Genomic DNA, 19,577 nt, shown 5'->3' with positions numbered 1-19,577 from the left:
AGTTTATATATTTAAAATGTATAAAGTTATGGTATGACATCCATAAATATGTGAAATGATTACCACAAACAAGCTCATTAACATATCCACCATCTCACATTCTTACTCTGTGTGTGTGTGTGTGTGTGGTGAGAAGATTTAAGAATTATTCTGTTAACAAACTTTTTAAAATATGTTTTTATTGATTTTTAGAGAGAGAGGGAGAGAGATAGAAACATCGATGAGAGAGAAACATTATCCATCAGCTGCCTCCTCTATGCCCCCTACTGAGGATTGAACCCGAAACCCAGGCATGTGGCCTGACCAGGAATCGAACCATGACCTCTTGGTCCACAGGTAGACACTCAACCACTGAGCTACACCAGCTGGGCCTCTGTTAGCAAAGTTTAAGTATACAGCACAGCATCACTACAGTCACCATGCTGCACATTAGATGCCCAGAAAGAACTTACTTATCTTAGAACTGAGAGTTTGTACCCTAAGACCAACATCTCCCTACTTCCCCCACCCCAGTCCCTGGTAGCCACCATTCCATTACCTGTACCATGAGTAGACTTTTTAAGATTCCACGTGTGAGATCATACAGTACTTGTCTTTTTCTATCTGGCTTATTTCACTAGGCATAATGTCCTCTGAGTTCATTCATGTCATCGCAAATGTCAGAATTGTCTTCATTTTATGGCTGAATAATATTCCATCTCACACACACACACACACACACACACACACACACACGCGAGGCCTGGTGCACGAATTTGTGCACCCGTGGGGTCCCTTGGCCTGGCCTGCAGGATCAGGCCAAAACCGGCTCTTCGACATCCCCCAAGGGGGTCCCGGATTGCGAGAGAGTGCAGGTCAGGACAAGGGACCCCATTGGTGCCTGATTGGGGCCGGGGAGGGATGCAGGAGGTTGGCCAGCTGGGGAGGGACCTCGGGAGAGCTCCAGGGCGTGTCTAGCCCTTCTCGCTGAGTCCTGATGGACTGGACCCCAACTGCAAGCTAACCTACCAGTCAGAGCATCTGCCCCCTGGAGGTCAGTGCACGTCACAGTGAGCAGTTGAGCGGCCTTAGCACATCTTTAGCATATTACGCTTTGCTTGGTTAAACAGGCGACTGGACCACCGGACACTTAGCATATGAGGCTTTTATTATATAGGAGATATCAAGGCTGTGGGAATCCCTCTTAATCTTGCTACTTCCTGCTCAGAACGTGGGGGACAGCACAGTTAGGCAGAGGCAGGGCAGTTCCTAAGAATTTTAGAGCAGGTGTTCTCAAACTGTTTTGTCTCAGGAACCCTTCACACTCTTAAAATTAATGTGGAGCAGGAGTTGGCTCTTTCTTTCTCGAAATTTGAAAATGTTGCCTGTTCTTGAAAAATATAACTTTGGATTTCTTTTGTACTGCATGCCGGCCTGTTAATTTGTCCAATTCTGAGCACAAAAGCAAAAACAGGGGGACATTTTCCTGTCCGGCACCCCAGTACAAAGCAGAAATTCCTGTCCCACAAGGAGGAACTCTCCTGCCTCCCAAACACTTACTCACATTTCAGTGAGTCAAAAGGAAACAGACAAATACTTATTCCCCCACGCCTGGCTGACTTCCTGAGGAGTCTGGGGGTGGGGGGTGCTGGGGTGAGTGAGTGGCCACCTAGGAGCCCACAGGTCATACCTGGGGTCTTAGTAAGCAGGTGAGCACCACACACAGGGCGGGGAACGGCCTGGGGTGCTTGTCAGGATCAGCAAGTGAAGTTAGTCAGTGGCAGATAAGAAAGCAGGAAAGAGCTGGGGGCTGTGTATTTTGGGTCCAAAGGTATTGCGTTTATGGCTATGATTACACTCACTACATTTGGTGAACAGCAGTGCAATACTGTAAATCCCCGCGCCTCCTGCCCTGGCGACCGGGAAAGGGAGCATTGAATTTCAAGCTCTTTCGACCTTGAATGACTTTGCTCTCCAGTGACAGATCCTCAGCACCCCGTCCTGCTCCTAGCACCGCTGCACGACGGCTCCCCCGAGATCTGGGATGGTGACAACGATCATGGTCAGACTCGTAACCCCTTACGTCTATTCATTGAAATGGGGTTGCTTCACAAAAGTAGTCACTGGACGAATTCTAGTTTCAGCCACGTGCTGGGAATTTGTGGTGAGCCTTGGGAGGAAAACGCAGACTTAAGGAAAAGGGAATACTGCCCTGTTTTTTAGGTTGGCAGGTGGAAATGTGACATATGGTTATAGAATGTTCTCTTTCCAGATGGGAGACTGGCATGATGGGAGAAAATGGTCAGGGTGTCACCCAGACAGGAGAGGGGTGCCAGTTCACACCCAGCTCTCCTCTCGGCTTCAACTTAGTGATAACATCAGCTCCTTATTACCTTGGAGAGGCGTGAATGAATACGCACCCATACACACACTCACGCCCTCATGCACACACAGAGGAGTGAATGAACACACACGCACACATACACACACTCATGCACACACACACACTCATGCACTCACACACATACACACACAGTGAATGAAGACACGCGCACACACATGCACACACACATATGGACAGGAGTGAATGAAGATACACATACTCTCACACATACACACACTCATGCACTCACACACACACACACACTCAGTGAATGAAGACACACACACACATGCACACACACACATATGGACAGGAGTGAATGAAGATACACATTCTCTCTCTCTCACACACACACATACACACACTCATGCACACATACACTCGGTGAATGAAGACACGCACACACGCATGCACACACACATTCATAGGGAGAGGAGTGAATGAAGATACACATTCTCTCTCTCTCTCTCTCTCTCTCTCTCTCTCTCTCTCTCTCTCTCTCTATACACACACACACACACACACACACAGACACACAGACACTCACACACACAGGCTCCGGCAGCAGCCAGGCCTTGCTTAACTGTCACCTGGATAATCATAGCTCGGGGCGCATTTTCTTTCCGATGAGTTAGTTGCTAACCTGGTCGTTGGGGCTTATTTTGGTCGGTCTCTCCGCCCCCTGGGAAAGGCAGGGGCAGCCGCCGGGCGGGACCTCCAGGCGGAGCGAAGGTGCGGTTTCCGGGGGCGCGGGCCCAGGTGCGGCCGCGGGGGGCGGGGCGGGGCGGGGCGCGCACATCCGTGTTCCCCCGGGCGAGGGGCGGAGGGGCGGAGGGGCGGGGAGGGGCGGGCCCTGGCGCCCGGAGAGCCCGCCGCACACTTTCCTTGCTCTCGCCCGGGCAGGAGACCAGCCGTCCACTCGGTCCCTGGCGAAGATCGGGGTTCCGGGTCCCCACAGTCTCCGAGCAGCTCAGCCCCCGGAGGCGCAGGATGCGGGCGGGGCGCGCGGAGCCGGGGCCGCTGCGGCCGGTGCTGCTGCTCCTTCCAGGTGAGCGGGGCGTGGGGTCTCGGGCAGGCAGCGCGTCCCCGCTCCCACCCCACGGGGACCGGCTCCCCGGGTCGGGCGGATGGAGAGACCCCCCCTTCGCGCGCTGCCCGCCGGGGGCCCGGGAAGGCGGCTCGCCCTCTGCGAAGCGCCCTGCAGTCCAGGCAGCGCCGGCTCTGGTGTTGGCCCGCGCAGGGCGCACCTGCGCACAGACCTGGACACGCGTGGGGGACCGGAGGGCGGGACCCGTAGCCCGGCTGGGACAGGTGCCTGCCGCGCCGACCCGGGCCGGGGGAGGGCGGGGGTGGGGTAGGGTCTGAGGGTCCCGGATATGCGGACCCGGGCCGGGGGGCGTAGGAGTGTGGGGTGGGGGGGTGGGGGTCTGTGGGTCCCGGGAATGCGGCCTCCTCAGCGCCGAGCTGGTGGTTTTGCAGGACCTGGGTCCCCAAATGCTGTTTGCACCCGAGGGTGTGCCAGCCTGTGTCCCCCGCGCGCCCTGGCGCCTCTGGCCGGTGGGGCGGGACAGAAGCCAGCGCCCGGAGCGCAGGCCCGCGGAGGGGATCCTTCCTCCCATTGTTCCCCCGCCGCGAGCGCCGCCAGGAAACTTCTTTCCACTTTCTTGGTCCTGGCGCCGCAGCCAGAGAACTGACGGGGCGGCAGCTCCAGCTGCGGGGTGAGGGGCACCCCGCGCCCCGCTTCTCTGGCCCCAAGTGGGGACCTGAGGCTGGGACGGGCCGGCGCGACCCTCCTGCACCCGGACCGCCTGCTGGGCCGGGCGGACTGGCTGCGGGACGTTCCCCTCCCGGGGGGCGGGGCCGGAGTCACTTTTGTATTTTGCGGTGCGTTTGGCCATCAACACCCAGACTCGGCCTCTGCTTTTCCAAGGTTCCCACCAAGTAGATGAGTGTTTCCTAAACTGCCCCCTCCCCCGCCCCCCGAGGCACTTCGCCAGTCGCTGTGCTTCACTGCGGGAGAAGCTAACCCAGGGGCCCTGGGCCTCCTCCGGGTGGGAGAGGAGGAGGTAGTGCCCATGCCAGCAGGAAGGGGCACTGGTGTGGGTGCTCACGGGTACTCTCTCCTGCCCCCTCCCCCCAGGGGCCAGCACCCTAACCGGGCTTTCGGATAAGGTTGGACTCAGGTGGAAAACGCGGCCCTGGAACCACAGCCGACCCGAGAGCTCGTAGACAGGCTTTTCATCTCGTTAATTGCCATTATTAGCAGACGCTGTGGAAACATCGCAGCGTTTCCCTGCTGCCTGCGAGGTGTGTCTCCCTGCTGCCAGGTGTGTCGGGGCTTGTCTGGCAGCGCAGCGAGAGCTGCTGTGAGGAATGCGTGGCCGCCGGGCGGGGCGTGCAGCGGGCGCGGGGACTCACCTGGCGTGTGCAGGGCACAGCTCCGTGCAGGCGGGCAGGGCCGGGGGTGCAATGCCAGGGGACGCGTCCGTGTGGTTATTTCTTCCTCCTGCCCCCGCATGTGCATACTCAGGGGACAGGTTCCCGGATTCAGGGGGATCATAATGGAGCTTTGCCCTCCGGGATATCACCGGGTTCCGAGGGGAGCAGCCTCCTTTCGGGGTTCCAGGAGTATCTGAGATGAGCATGAATAATTGCCACCTGTAGGGCAGTGGCAGGTGACATTTCAGATGGCTTGGCCCCGGTTGTATAAAATGGTCGAGGACTCGTCATTGCTATGCGCACACACATAGTTGTTTATAAATTATAGACGTGTACAATCGTGTCATGTAAATGCACCCCCACCGTTAAAATGGCAGAGAGATGCATGTGTGTGTATGTGTTCATACATCTTGCATTCTCTCCAGCATACATACCAACCAACCACTGTGGAAACACGCGGCCCTCCAATCTCATGTTAACACTTAGACCCCTTCGCACAGGTGTGAGAAAAAGCGGTGCTTGCAGTTCCGGTCCCCCTCCAGCACCTCTCAGTGGTCGCGCCTCCAATTAAGTGAGTGGTTCTCAACCTGTGGGTCGCGACCCCTTTGGGGGTCGAATGACCCTTTCACAGGGGTCGCCTAAGACCATCGGAAAACACATATATAATTACATATTGTTTTTGTGATTCATCACTATGCCTTAATTATGTTCAATTTGTAACAATGAAAATACATCCTGCATATCAGATATTTATATTACGATTCATAACAGCAGCAAAATTACAGTTATGAAGTAGCAATGAAAATAATTTTATGGTTGGGAGTCACCACAACATGAGGAGCTGTATTAAAGGGTGGCGGCATTAGGAAGGTTGAGAACCACTGGTTTAAGTGCTGGCAGTCCGGATGGTCAGCAAGTTTGAGGGTGGGAAATAAAGACCGTAAGAGGCCTCGATCGTCCCTAATAACTACAGGTCCGAAGCCGCCAGGGACGTGCCGTTGCCAGTACACGCTCCTGTCCCCAGGCCAAGCCAGGCAGTCCTTCCCCGGCTGGCGGCCGCCTCCTCTCTCTGCCTCTGGTGCCCAGTCTTCCCCGCTCAGTGAATATGTCAGGCCCTCTCCCTGCAGCCTGTGCATATTGTGACCCCTCTCTTAGTCAGCAAGTCCTTTCACTGTGTGGTTTGGCAGCTCTTTCCTCCTGAAACACCCTCCACCTCTGGCTTCTGTTCTCCCTGCCTTTCTCCTGCCTCCCTGGCTGTTCCGTCCGCGTCCTCCGCTCCCTTCCCCAGTGTCCGGTACAGTCCCCGCTCCTGCCAGCATCCCCCGGCCTCCTCCTGGCTTCCGGAGCAGGGTGCCCACCTCGATGGCGGGCCAGCACGGCACATGCCACCCAGATGTCCCCTGCCTCCTGCTCTCCTGGCCTCTGCAGTGGTTTGAGGGCAGCGTTCCCTGCAAGCTCTACACCGGCCACCTCTTCCTTGTCCTCAGCCTCATGGCCAGCCTCCGCCTCCGCGTCCTGTCCCTACCCCACCCCCTACCCCCCACCCGCCTGTGTGTCCATCCGCACTGGGCCCTGGGTTTCTTTGTCTGGGCTCCTGTCATGTTTACACCGTTTCCTGGTTTTGCCTCTTCTCCCTCCCGTCCAGTCCCCTCGTTGTCACCAAGGCTGTCTTTCCAGGCTCTGACCTGGGTCGAGTCCTCCCCAGTTGAGACATTCAAAGGCTCCCATCTGTGTCGGGTAAAGTACGCATTTCTTGGCCGGTCAGGAAGGCCCTGTGCCATCTGGCCCAGCCACGTGTTCAGCCCTTTCTCTGCCCCACCCGTCCTGCTCACACACACAGGCACTCACACCGCTCTGTGTACACAGCACACGCCCCGGAAAGCCATATATACACCCCCACACGCACCTCTGCGTCCTGGCTGCACCTGATTCCAGCGTCTTTAGTGTTAGCACCTTTTCTACACCATTCTCCCTGCATTCACCGTCTCGATGCTTTCCCCTCTTTCGCTCATTCCTTTGTAACTCACCAGTGTCCTGAGCAAGAAGAGACAACGCCAAGTGAGACTACACAGTAGGAGCCCTGGGCAGCATGGCTCAGGTGGTTGGGCATCGTCCTGTGCACCAAAAGGCTGCAGGTTCGATTCCCACAGATTGTGGGCTTGATCCCTGGTAGGGGGTGTGCAGGAGGCATTTCACTCTCACATCAACATTTCTCTCCCTCCCTCTCCCTTCTTCTCGCTCTAACAATCAATAAAAATCCCCCTAGCCGGTTTGGCTCAGGGGATGGAACTTCGGCCAGCCTGCGATTGAAGGGTCCCTGGTTCGATTCTGGTCCAGGGCACATGCCTGGGTTGCAGGCTCAATCCCCAGTGGGGGTCTGCAGGAGGCAGTTGATTGATGATTCTCTCTCATCATTGATGTTTCTGTCTCTTTCACTTCCTCTCAGAAATCAATAAAAATATGTTTTCTTAATAAAAGATATTTTTATTAATTAAAAAGCAAACAAAAATCAATAAAGTGGGGAAGTTTTTCTTTTATAACAAAAAGGAAAGTTTGAGGCAATCTCTGATTTCTGGGACCCACCAAAGCCCAGCCCCCCCTCTGATAAAGTAACTCCCGCTCCCAGGGCTCCCAGCTACCGCTGCCCAACCCCCCGCTAGGCGGTGCTCCCAAATACTGGCTCGGGAGCCTCTGAGTGATGTAAATGAGTGGACTGGGGCTCAGGATTTAGTATTTAAAAACAATTACTCATCTGTTTCTGATGTTCAGCCAGGTTGGGAGTAACTGCTGAAAGGCTAGCACCGAGCCTCCTCTCTCCCAACAAATTAAAATTCCAGTGTGGCCCAGATCACCTTGTTGGGAGGTGACCACCAAGACAGGTAGATTGCAACACCCCGTGGCGGGGAAGCGTCAGGTGGGGAGAGTTCCCGGCAGAGCGGGTGCTGGAGGCTCCTGCCTCCCTGTGCTAAGGGCCTGGGGCGGATCGAAGGGCCAAGTCGGTTACTGCAAAGACATGAGCTGCTGGTGGGATTGCAGACATTCCGCAGAGTGAAGACACACAGTCAGCTCGTCAAAGACAAGGAATTTCAGGGAAAAGGGGGACCAAAGGATCATCCTGACATCATGTAGACGCTGCGCCTGGGCTGTGGGCCCCGCCTGAGACGCTCATGTCACTGAGAGATTCCGCCTCAGAGAGGAAGAAGCTCTCTTATCATCACAGCAAAGACCTGGGGGGTTTGTGGCTGGTTTGTTATGGTGATTAATGATTTACCGGACAGTAGCTCGGAAGAAGGGCTGTTGAAGAGAAGAATCTAGAAGAAGGGCTGTGTAGAGAAGAATCTAGAAGAAGGGCTATGTAGAGAAGAATCTAGAAGAAGGGCTGTGTAGAGAAGAATCTAGAAGGGCTGTGTAGAGAAGAATCTAGAAGAAGGGCTGTTGGAGAGAAGAATCTAGAAGAAGGGCTGCTGGAGAGAAGAATCTAGAAGAAGGGCTGCTGGAGAGAAGAATCCGATGCCGCGGATCCAGCCCCTGGGCGCTGGTGCCTTTGACAGTGCTTCCTCCAGGGGACCCAGGTGTGGCTGATCTGGCTGCAGCCAGTTCCATAGAACGAGGCTTCGATCAGGCTTCCAGGCAGCCACTGCCCCATCCCAGGCAACCAGCGAGGCCCAGGTGGAACATGGACGCTGGAAACACCGTCCGAGAGGTTCCAGTTCCCGGGGAACAAGGCCACACAGGAGGGAGGGACGTCGTCCCAGCCCCGAAGGTGCCTGACCAGCGTGGGCGCCTGCCTCCTCCTGACAGATCAGCTCCTGGGTGAAGCCCCCCCTCTGTGAGGGGCGTTGACCAGTGACTGGACTGAGCGGGTCCTCGTGGTCCCGTCCCTCTCGCGGGGTCTGGTGTTGACCTGGAGCATGGGGTGCAGGTTTGGCCGGTGAGATGGGAGGGCGTCTGCTCAGAGGCTCTGGGGAAGGAAGCGTTCATTCCTGAGAGACGCCGGTTAGGAAGCACATCGCCGGGTCTAGATGGGAGGCGGGGGCGGCTGCCGCCCTATTGCAACCAGGACGATGTGGCATCATGAACATGAAGCGCAGACCCTGCCCTCGGGCAAGGATGGGAAGAATGGGGCCTGGAGAGTGTCCTTGAGCTTTGGAATTCGGACCTCTGGGTGCCTTAACAACCTTCCATCTAATTTAAAATGTACGCATGTTTTCGTTACGTGGCTGTATGGCCTACACCAGTGGTTGGCAAAGTCATTAGTCAACAGAGCCAAATATCAACAGGACAACGATTGAAATTTCTTTTGAGAGCCAAATTTTTTAAACTTAAACTATATAGGTAGGTACATGGTTATTAACTTAATTAGGGGACTCCTAAGGCTTAGGAAGAGCCACACTCAAGGGGCCAAAGAGCCGCATGTGGCTCGCGAGCCCCAGTTTTCCGACCATGGGCCTACACTTATAACCTGCAGAGGCAACGTAAGTTTCTGTAACATAATAGATGTCATGAGGTCACGTAGAATGAATTGCTGAACAAATGGTTCAAAACGAAGTGTTGACCTCAGGGGATGGAGACAACCACCGGGACACACTGGGGTAGGCAGCGGGGAGGGAGGAGCCATCAGGGTTCCCATCTCCTGTGAGGGCTCAGGCCACCGGGCCAGCCCTCCCTGCACCAGGGAGGTGAGTGACGATGTGATGCCCTAAGAGCTCTGCGACCACGGGTAGGACCCACGTGTCCTGTTCCAGGGCCAGATGTTCCAGATGCTCGCCTAGGAAGGAGCAGGTCCTTGCGCCCAGGACACGGAGAGCGAGGGCTGAGCGGTCAGCGGGCGCCCGGCCATGGGCCTTGTGAACCATGGTGAGGACCCGGGTTTCATCCTGAGGACAGTGGGGAGGTGGGGAGGGGCCTTACGCAGGCGAGTGACATGAGCAGATGGCTCCTTGGCAGGGAGGTTGGCAGGTGGAATGGAGGGGCTGGAGGGTGGGCACAGAAATACTTAGAGAAGAATTGGCTCCGGGTTTAGTGTTGGCTTAGTGCACCCACTGAGAGAGATGGTGGTCAATGCGGGTGGTAGCCATGGAAAGGCAGCAGTGGGCAGAGAGGGAAGACATTAAGGAGGAACGGGCAGGATTTGGTGATGGAGTTACCAGGGTGGCAGCGAGCGAGGGAGGAGTGTGACTGAGTGCAGCCCAGGTTTCCCACCTGGACCGCTCCGTGGGCTGCAGGTTACTGAGACAGGAGTGCTGAGGAGGGCAGGGGAGGGGAAGAGATGGCCAGGTGAGCTTGACAGGTGAATGGGAGACATCCAGGGAACACCTCTAGTTAGTGGGCAGTTACATATGCAGGGGAGAGGGGCCGACGCGGCCGGAGTGTAGGCGTCTAGGGAGGAACTGAAGAATGGAGCTGATGAGTCCGGCACAGAGAGACCAGAAGAGGCCATGACCAGAACCTAGGAAACAGCTCAGGGGGCTGGGTGGGGGAGCAGGTGCTGTGAGAACAGATACTGGGGGAGACAGATGCTGGGGAGCAGGTGCTGGGGGAGCAGGTGCAGGGGGAGAGCAGGTGCTGGGGGAGCAGGTGCAGGGGGAGAGCAGGTGCAGGGGCAGCAGGTGCAGGGGCAGCAGGTGCAGGGAGAGAGGAAGGCAGAGCTATGGGACTAGGCACCTCGCACTCTCCAGGGTGGCTGCTTGGTTGATGGGGAAGCTGCGGTACACGTTGTTTGGGAACATACATCGCCGAGGTAGTTGTGATGAATGAGTCGGTGCAGTTTTGCGGCTGCATATCTCTAACACAGCCCAGTGCTGGTAGTAAGTTAATGTCACGCTTTCGTCACATTTTCCTGAAACAGGAAGCTCTCCCAGCTGTAGATATGTTCTCCGGTTCTGCTTTTAGCTCCTTATTTCTATCCAGTGTAATAAGGACCCTCAGAATAATCTTCGTAGAAGCCATAGTCCTGGTGGCACGGAGAGTCAGTGTTGGCTTTGCGAGGTTCTGGCTGTCAAACAGGAAAGCGTTTATTCTGTGTAACTCTGGTGTTTCGAGGCATTTTAAAACACTCTCATTCATCTTACAAATCAGAAAACAAACTAATGTCTCTTCCTAAGTTTGTTAAAGTTCTGATCAGTTCAAAGTGCTTGTATTCCTGCGTTGTGCCCAGCCTCCGCCTGCGGCTCTGGTGCGTCAAATGTTGACTAACCGGCGCAAACTCGAGCTGCCCAGTTGATGAATACTATACGTCCTGACTCTTGGGGCTGCTAACACTTTTCAAATATATTTCTCTTCCTTTCTTCTTTTGAGAGAGGTGTCCAGAAGGTCTGTGGCCCAACTGCTCACAGGAACTGTGGTTTTGTCGGGACGATTCCCGTGCCGTTAGTGACGAGGGAGTTTTCACGCAGAGGCCGCCGTGCCTCCTGGTCCCTGGGAGGGTCTGTGTGACAGGGAGCCTCCTGTTCACCAGAGTCGAGAGAGAGAGAGAGAGAGAGAGAGAGAGAGAGAGAGAGAGAGAGATGGGTGCTGTGCCGTCCGCGAGGAGATTATTTCACTGCGTTTTAAAAGCACGAGAGAAGCGACTGGCCCGGGATGCCTTGACCATTGGTGGTTGTCATTGCCCCATGCACTGGGCGGTGGCCGCTGCCTGCCTTTGTGGGGCCTGAGCCCGTTTCCCTGGGAACCAGGGGGACATGCAGACTGGGCGCAGGCTGGCGTAGGCGGTCCACTGGGGTAACTCTATTCTAAACTGTCCCCAGTCCCTGCAGGCCCTCCAGCCACATAGCTTCTTGGACGCCTGTTGGAATAGGACACTGAATCTCCGGACTGTGTAACCTTTGCAAAGCCATATTCTGAGAGCCAGTACATCTATATATATAAAAGCCTAAGTGACCGAACGATGGTCAACCGGTTGCTATGACAAGCACTGACCACCAGGGGGCAGACGCTCAATGCAGGAGCTGTCCCCTGACGGTCAGTGCGCTCCCACAGCCAACCTCCCGCGGTCCCTCCCCCCAGCTAGCTGGCCCTGGGAGAGATGGCCCCTATTGGCCCCGATTGCCAGCCAGGCAGAGGGACCCCCCCCCCCCCGTGCACAAATTCGTGCACCGGGCCTCTAGTAGAATAATAATCGGCATCGTTGTCCGTGTACGTGACATTGTCCCCTGGGAGGAAAAAAAAGGCAAACTGAGCCCTGAGCCCTGATCTCTGGAAATTGGGAAACTGTATGTGATCTTTATGGGTTTCCTTTTAATGCAAAAACATAATCAATAGTTTGAATAAAAAGTCTTAGTGCAAATTGAAAGGTGATTAAACAAGCCATTTATGTAAATGCTGTAGTGTTTAGTCCGTTGGGGCTGCTGTGACAGACAGCATAGCTTGGGTGGCGTAGACACACAGACCTTTACTCACAGTGCTGGGCTCTGGGAGGGCCGAGGTTGGTGCCAGCGATGTCCCTCCCGTGCCAGCGTGGTCCCTCCCCTGGGTGAGAGCCCTCCTCCCAGGCCACGTGCCTGCTGCTGTGTCCTCCTCTGTGGGACGAGTTGGGGTCCCTTTGGACCCTCCGCTCTAAGGCACTGGTCCCTTTCATGGGCGAAGGCTGAGCCCGAAGGCCTCGTCCTAATGTCCCCGTCTGCTGGGTGAGCTTCTCAGCACAGGAAGCCTGGGGACACGCATTCAGACCGTAGCGCAGTGGTTCTCAACCTTCCTACCGCTGCAGCCCTTTAATACGGTTCCTCATGTGGTGGGGACCCCCAACCACAAAATTATTTTCGTTGCTACTTCATAACTGTAATTTTGCTGCTGTTATGAATCGTCATGTAAATATCTGATATGCAGGATGTATTTTCATTATTACAAATTGAACATAATTAAAGCATAGTGATTAATCACAAAAACAATATGTAATTATATATGTGTTTTCCGATGATCTTAGGTGACCCCTGTGAAAGGGTCGTTCGACCCCCAAAGGGGTCGCGACCCACAGGTCGAGAACCAGTACTGTAGCCCATCGGAATGCAGAATTCCTGTGTTATGACAGTATTTACTTTTTGCCCCAAATAATCAGGCTTTCCTGTATGCGTGTCCTTTTGCCATTCTTGTTTTGTTGTGGTTCAGGAGATCGAGCCTTCGCCTTGTTAAGAGCACAGTGCAGCCCGGCCAGCGTGGCTCAGTGGTTGAGCGTCGACCTATGAACCAGGAGGTCACTGTTTGATTCCCATCAGGGCACATGCCCGGTTGCGGGCTCCATCCCAGTAGGGGGCGTGCAGGAGGCAGCCGGTCAATGATTCTTTCTCATCATCGATGTTTCTATCTCTCTCTCCCTCTCCCTTTCTCTCTGAACTACATTTTTTAAAACGAGCACAGGACCTGGTCTCTCCCCTGGGTCCGGTTCCGTCTTTGTGAGGTGCAGGTGAGCCCCCCGCCCCCAGTCTGCATGTCACTCAAGCCTCAGTTTCCTCGCTTGTGCATCCCGGAAGCCTTCCCACCCCTGGCCCCACTGAGGTGACCTGCTCACGAGGACCCCTGTGTGGCGATGGTCCCCTCTGTCACGTGGACTGTGAGCGGAGGAGGCAGGGCCGCGCCCTTTTTGCTTGTCCGTGGGGCATGGGGACAGCTGCAGGGACACAGTCACAGGCCCACTTGCTGCGGGAATGCCAAGCCCAGAACGCGTGCTCCTCTCCAAATAGGACGTGCAGAAGTCCTCTACGGCAAGGCTGTGTGCAGGCGCTGAAATATCCTTCCCGCTGATTTCCCCCACTTAGAGGGTGTGTGTGCTTTTGCCAAGTTCCTCCTTTGTCCAGAAGGGCCTAGCCAGGGCAGCTCTGTAGACAGGTGACAAGGTGACCAGAAGGATTGAGACAGTGCAGAGGTGTTTTCCCGTCCTCCTCGGACCCCTCTTCTGTCCTCATCACGTAGTGTTGTAACGTACCCCGCGAATCACAGAAGGACGCCTCAAGAAGTCGAATTATTGCATTTATTGCAATCCGGGACTATGAGGGGTCATTCCCAAATCTCATAGCGATAAGATGTTGGCAAAACCAGACTTATATAGGCAAAGATCACAAAGGTATTGATTTCATCTCAGGGTTTGGAATGAGGAACCTGGTTTGCAAAAAAGCAGTTTACAGAAGCAGAATTAAGCATGTTAATTACAGTTTTGGGTCTCGGGGTCACTGAATTGACAGAAACACCTTGTCTAGAGCCCTCGGGTCTTGAGACCACTGAGTTGCCAGGAACTCATTATGAGCCATCGAGGTAATTTAGAGTAATTAATTGCGCTGTCCTGGTCTTGGGACCACTGAGTCAACTGGAACGCATTATCTGTGGCCACTAAGACAATTTGGGATGATTGTGCTGTCCTGTTTCCCAGGTACAGAAGAATGTGCTTCAACAACCAGTAAGATCACAGTCAGTGGGATATTCACATCACAGTCAGTAAGGCATTCAATCGAATGGGATGATTTATACAATTCAGAAAATCCAAATAACCTTTCTATTGTTAAACAAAGCAGATAGGTCCCATACTTCATTAGCCCCATCATTTATCTTCAGCGTGACCCCCACCCAGTGCTCTCTGCGATCACCTCCCCCGCCTGCCCCCGCATGCCCGGGACCCAGGACAGAGTGAGCGCCCAGAAAATAATAGGTTAAAAAAAAAAGAAAAAGTTAACATAAAAATAAACTAGAATTCAGATAACTGGGGGGGGGGGGGGGTGTCACTGAAACACTAAACTTGATTAATGATTTCAGTTTATAATAATTTCACTTTTCTTTATAAAGCAGGAAGTTTTAAGATTTTTCGAGAAAAGAATGACATACGCTACATAGTCATCTTAATAGGAAACATTTACATGTCTTTCCTTTGCTATTTTTAAGTGTAAATGTGCTTTTTCATGGACAGACTCACCATTTACATGAAAAGAAGTGGCGAACACGCCCTCACTTGCTATCTTTCACGGGTGCCTTTCCTGCCGCCTTAGGCTCAGGCTTGGACTTTACGTTGCCGCGTCCTGCGGGGTTAGCTATTGTCTCCTGGCGGATGTGTAGGCTGCTTCCTGTGGGTTTTGTCCCTGCTGTGCATACGAGCTATAAATATAGCCCAGGAGCCTTTCCCCTCTTCCCTTCGGCCACTTCCTGGAGGGCACCCCTGGTCCCAGACGCAGCACCTCCAGCCCTGGTTGCAGGGTGCTCCGTGTCTCATCAGCGGTGTGTGTACCTCGCTCACCAGTGCGAGATTTTAATTCACTTTTTGTAGTTATTTATTTATTTTTTTTACTATTCGTGGTTTGAGGGATGTAAAATGGTGCTTCGTGTTTAATTTAATTCTTATTCTTTCTATTGCTCAGCATACATTTTTTATGTTACCATTTAAAAATGTCTACCTTTTGCCCGACCAGTGTGGCTCAGTGGTTGAGTGTCGACCTATGAACCAAGAGGTCATGGTTCAGTTCCCAGTCAGGGCACATGCCTGGGTTGCAGGCTTGGTCTCCATGTGGGGCATGCAGGAGGCAGCTGATCTCTCTCATTATTGATGTTTCCATCTCTCCCTCTCCCTACCTCTCAGAAATCAATAAAAATATCTTTTAAAAAATCAGAAAAAAATATATTTTTAAAAATAAAAATTTAAAAAAAATTGACACGCAAAACAAAGACTTTTAAAGAAGAATCACATTGTTCTTTATTTATTAACTAGAGGCCCGGTGCACGAATTCGTGCACAGGTGGGGTCTGGCCGCCCCGATCGGGCCAGTTGTGGGGAGGGGCTGTGGTCTCCGTTGGCCGGCCTGCCCCACCCCCTGGTCGAACTCCCGGTTAAGGGGACAATTTGCATATTAGCCTTGTGTTACATAGGCTAGGACGGAACACGGGAATGCCCCACCGCTGGTCATGAGGGGCTGTGAGGACTGTTCTGTGCGAGTGGTTCTGCCTTTCCTTAAAGCCCTGAAGCCGTAACCCAGGCCTCTGGCCCAGGTCCTTCTCATCGCGGTCCTTCCCCAGTAGCCTGCACTTTCTAAGTGGTTGCTTTATTTTGAGAGGAGGAGGCGTTCCACGCGACTTCTGCTTTATTATCTTTCTCATTCTCTCCTGGAGACCGCGCACTGACGATGGGTTCCTGCGGTCTGTGTGCGAGTGATCTAACGGACCGTGACTGCGTCCCGCTGCCCCCCCCCCCCCCCCCCCCCGCTCCCCGTTCTGGGGGAGCATGAGCTGACTGCAGAGTCTGCAGGCAGTTTTCTCAGTTTCAGGGCCTGAGTAACCCCACTTCCTGCGGCTGTGGCTTCCTGGGGGTCCGGGCTGATACTGTTCCCTGGCTCTTGTGGTGCGCGCTGGGGATGACTCAGCAAAGGGCCGCGAGGCCGCGTCCTCTCCTCCGTCCCGCGGTCTCGGGAGCTTCCGTGGAAACTGCCCCGGGTGGTGGGGCGTTGGAGGGGACGGGGCTGCGCCGTTTAGCATTTCTCAGGGAGATGTCTGCGGCCTCAGGAGCGCGCAGTGATGCTGAGAGTAAAACACAAAGCGGAGAGGTCTTCCTCGCGCCCATCCCTGGGGCACCGGGCAGAGAGCCCATCCCTGGGGCACCGGGCGGAGAGGGTCTGTGCGTGGTCCGAGCGCAGGGAGGGGGGCGCCTGGGCAGGCTCCCGCAGAGAGAGCAGTGGCTCCTGCAGGGGGACGTGCCGGGGCAGGCGGTTCTTCTTCGCACTGTGATCCACTTTGGTCTTGCCCAGTGGGAGGGTTTTTTTCAGTTTAAAGGAACGCTGCCCTCGCCGGTGTGGCCCAGTGGACAGTGTCGGCCTGCGGACTGTAGGGTCCCGGATTCGGTTCTGGTCAAGGGCACGTACCTGGGTTGCAGGCTCTTGCCCTGGTCAGGGCTCGGGCAACCAATGGATGTCTCTCTCACATCGATGTTTCCCTCTCTGTCCCTCCCACCCGCTTCCACTCTCTCTAAGAATCAGTGGGAAATGCCCTGGGGGAGGATGGACAAACGGAAAGAAATGCTTGTGCTTGGAGCTCTGGCAGTTCCTGCCCCCCCCCACCCCATCACCCCAAATACAGTCCGGCTTCCTCCCAGAGCCCTTCTGCGCCGGATGAAAACAAGCTCCATGTCCGCTACAGTTCTAAACAGGCAGTAAAGTGTGCATGTTTGCGTACACGTATGTGTGTACAAGCAGCACACAGATCTGTCCGTTTGCTCCTTTAATTTCTCCCTTTCGCCAGAAATGGCTGCGCCGGCCTATCGCACCATCATATTTGTATTTGGGAAACAGGTAACTTGTTTCCTAGGTTCCCAGACCCGGCGGGGAGGGGGCGGGGGAAACTTTCCCCAGGACAGGTCCCAGCTGGCCGCTCCAGGACCTGGTTAGGTGACAGCCTGTCTCCTGGGGACCTCACTGACCCCTGAGAGCGGCCCCCTGTGTCGTGGTGACCGCTGCCCCTGTGGTGCCCGGCTCGCTGTCCTAGGTCCCCGCACCTGCCAGCGCCCTGCAGCGTCGGAGGCCCAGTTCCCACGGGGCCCCAGGGACTGTGCTCCTCCTCCCTCAGCAGTGACCCCGGTGTCCGCGCTGACCTGGGGATTCCGCCTCAGAGTGTGCGTGCACACTCACACACTCACACATCACACATCACACACTCACACACACACTCACACACTCACACACACTCACACATCACACACTCACACACTCACACACACTCACGCACACACACATGCACACACACACACTCACACACACACGCATGCACACACTCACACATCACACACACACATGCACGCACGCACATGCACATAGCACACACATGTGCACACACATGCACGCACACTATGTACACAGAGATAAAATGAAATGTGGCTGCTGGATGATAAAATGAGCTCCATCGTGATTCCATGTCACCACCCTCTCTGCCAGGGTCGAGCAGGGAGAATGAGGTCATTACACGCGCAGTCCTGTGTGGTCCTTCCAGCATCAGATGTTTTCCTGGTAAAAGTGGGGGAGCGGTTCACCATCGCCCCGCGCTTTCACGTCAGAGGATGGGTGACACATGCCAACAGCGTTTCTGAGCGTGCACAACGGGTGGCGGTGAGCGGGCTATTGGAAATGCCAGGTTTCTGGATGTCCGTTCCCGGTTCTTTGATTAATTCGCGACTTCGTTTTCTTTTGCAATTTATTTCCTCAAGAGTACAGATGAGCGGCGGTGCCTCTGAGCAGCAGGGCTGAGGAGCAGGTGGCGAGGGGAGGCCTGTGCGGGCTGCTGCAGGGCATTTCTGGCGTCTTATCTGCTCTTCCTCCCTGGGAGCACGCATGTCTGCAAACCCATGAGCTGCACTGCAGAGCGAACAGGTCCCTGGAACTGGGAGAGTAGCTGCTCTCCGTCCCAGGCAGCACGGGGGATGCCTTACTCCTTCGGAGCGGCTGCTCCCAGAAGTGCCCAGGCGCAGTGGAGGGCAAGCTTCCCTCTGTGATGCCTGTACCTGATGTACTAGACATGAATTACCACGCTCTTCAATGTGCCCGGACAGTGGGACATTCCTTGGTGACAACACATATTAATGGAACTTTGATGTCGGTTTTAAGGAGTTCAGTCTGCCTTCAGTGAAGGACAGGGTGGAGGACAGGGTGAAGGACAGGGTGAAGGACAGGGTGAAGGACAGGGTGGAGGACAGGGTGAAGGACAGGGTGAAGGACAGGGTGGAGGACAGGGTGAAGGACAGGATGGAGGGCAGGGTGAAGGACGGGGTGAAGGACAGGATGGAGGGCAGCTGACATTCATGCTGTTGGCGCAGAACCTACCACTCTCTCTCCCCCGTCCCCTTCCCATTGGAAACCAGGTGTTTGCACATCTCTCGACCGAGGCTTCATCCTTCTGGCCTTTCTTGTTTTTGAAAGCGGTCATCGTTCCTTGAGTGTCAGGAAGAAGTCTCCCAAAGCAAAACCCCCTGACAGTTCCCTCTGCATTTTCCTCCTCAATAAGGACCTCCTCCTGGAAGGAATGACACGGTTTTCCGGGAGCTGTGGTTTTTTCTGCTTCTTCGCTGTGTCAACCGCGCGTTTTCAGTAGACATTGCATAGACTCCGTGTCAGGATCTGCAGGGAGATTCAGCAGAAATAGGAGACGCCTCAGCCCTGCCGGTGGGAGGCTTCGTCTCTGACTGGAGTCACTCAGAAATCCCCGCAGGGGACCTGCGGGTAGAGGCCAAGCTCCTGTGCAGGGGTCCTGTGCTCGAACCCTCTCCTCGCTCTCATCACCTCCACCTGTGCGACTCCTTATCTCCGGGAGCATCCGAGGTCCCTGGAAAACAGTGGTGCTATCAGCAGCCGCCTCCCAGGGTTGCTCGTGAAGATGTATGAGATAATGAATCACGAATATAAAGTGCTAAGCCTGGTGCCAGGACTGTCTATTCTTTGAGAGCTGATAACTCTCAGGGCCCCAAGTCAGTGCCTACAAGCAGGAGCTATTTCTTGGCCAACTGAGGAGGAGGAGAATGATGTCCAGCGAGCTGTTTTTGAAGTGGCCCTGGAGAGTCAGAGTATAGGCTGTACTCACAGGGTGTACATGGCTGTCCTTGTTTTCCTTGCTAGGCGTCCTTCGCTGCTGTGTGGCATACAACGTGGGCCTCCTGGACGCGAGGGTCTTCTCCGGGCCTGCCGACGCCCAGTTTGGCTACGCGGTGCAGCAGTTCATCAACCCAAAAGGCAGCTGGTAAGAACGCTCTCTTCTTCGTTGTTTCAATAAAGACACGAAGTACATTTAATATTGGACGGCAACTGCTTGCTCTGGTGGGGTCACGACTATTT

At 54.7% G+C, this 19,577-nt stretch overlaps 1 protein-coding gene across 1 annotated transcript in view; it reads left to right on the top strand.

Annotated features, from left to right (window-relative positions):
- The first annotated feature begins 3,255 nt into the window (after positions 1-3,255).
- The window catches only part of ITGA2 (integrin subunit alpha 2), a 67,288-nt gene continuing 50,966 nt past the window's right edge, over positions 3,256-19,577 (top strand). Inside the window, exons 1-2 of the mRNA XM_081090214.1 lie at positions 3,256-3,410; positions 19,362-19,482. Of these exons, the coding sequence (XP_080946340.1) occupies positions 3,353-3,410; positions 19,362-19,482 (179 nt within the window). The 5' untranslated portion in view covers positions 3,256-3,352. The remainder of the gene's footprint in view (positions 3,411-19,361; positions 19,483-19,577) is intronic.

The sequence above is a fragment of the Myotis nattereri genome (genome assembly GCF_964212035.1).
Source record: "Myotis nattereri genome assembly, chromosome: 4".
Taxonomy (NCBI): domain Eukaryota; kingdom Metazoa; phylum Chordata; class Mammalia; order Chiroptera; family Vespertilionidae; genus Myotis; species Myotis nattereri.
This window is presented reverse-complemented; position numbering and strand designations above follow the sequence as displayed.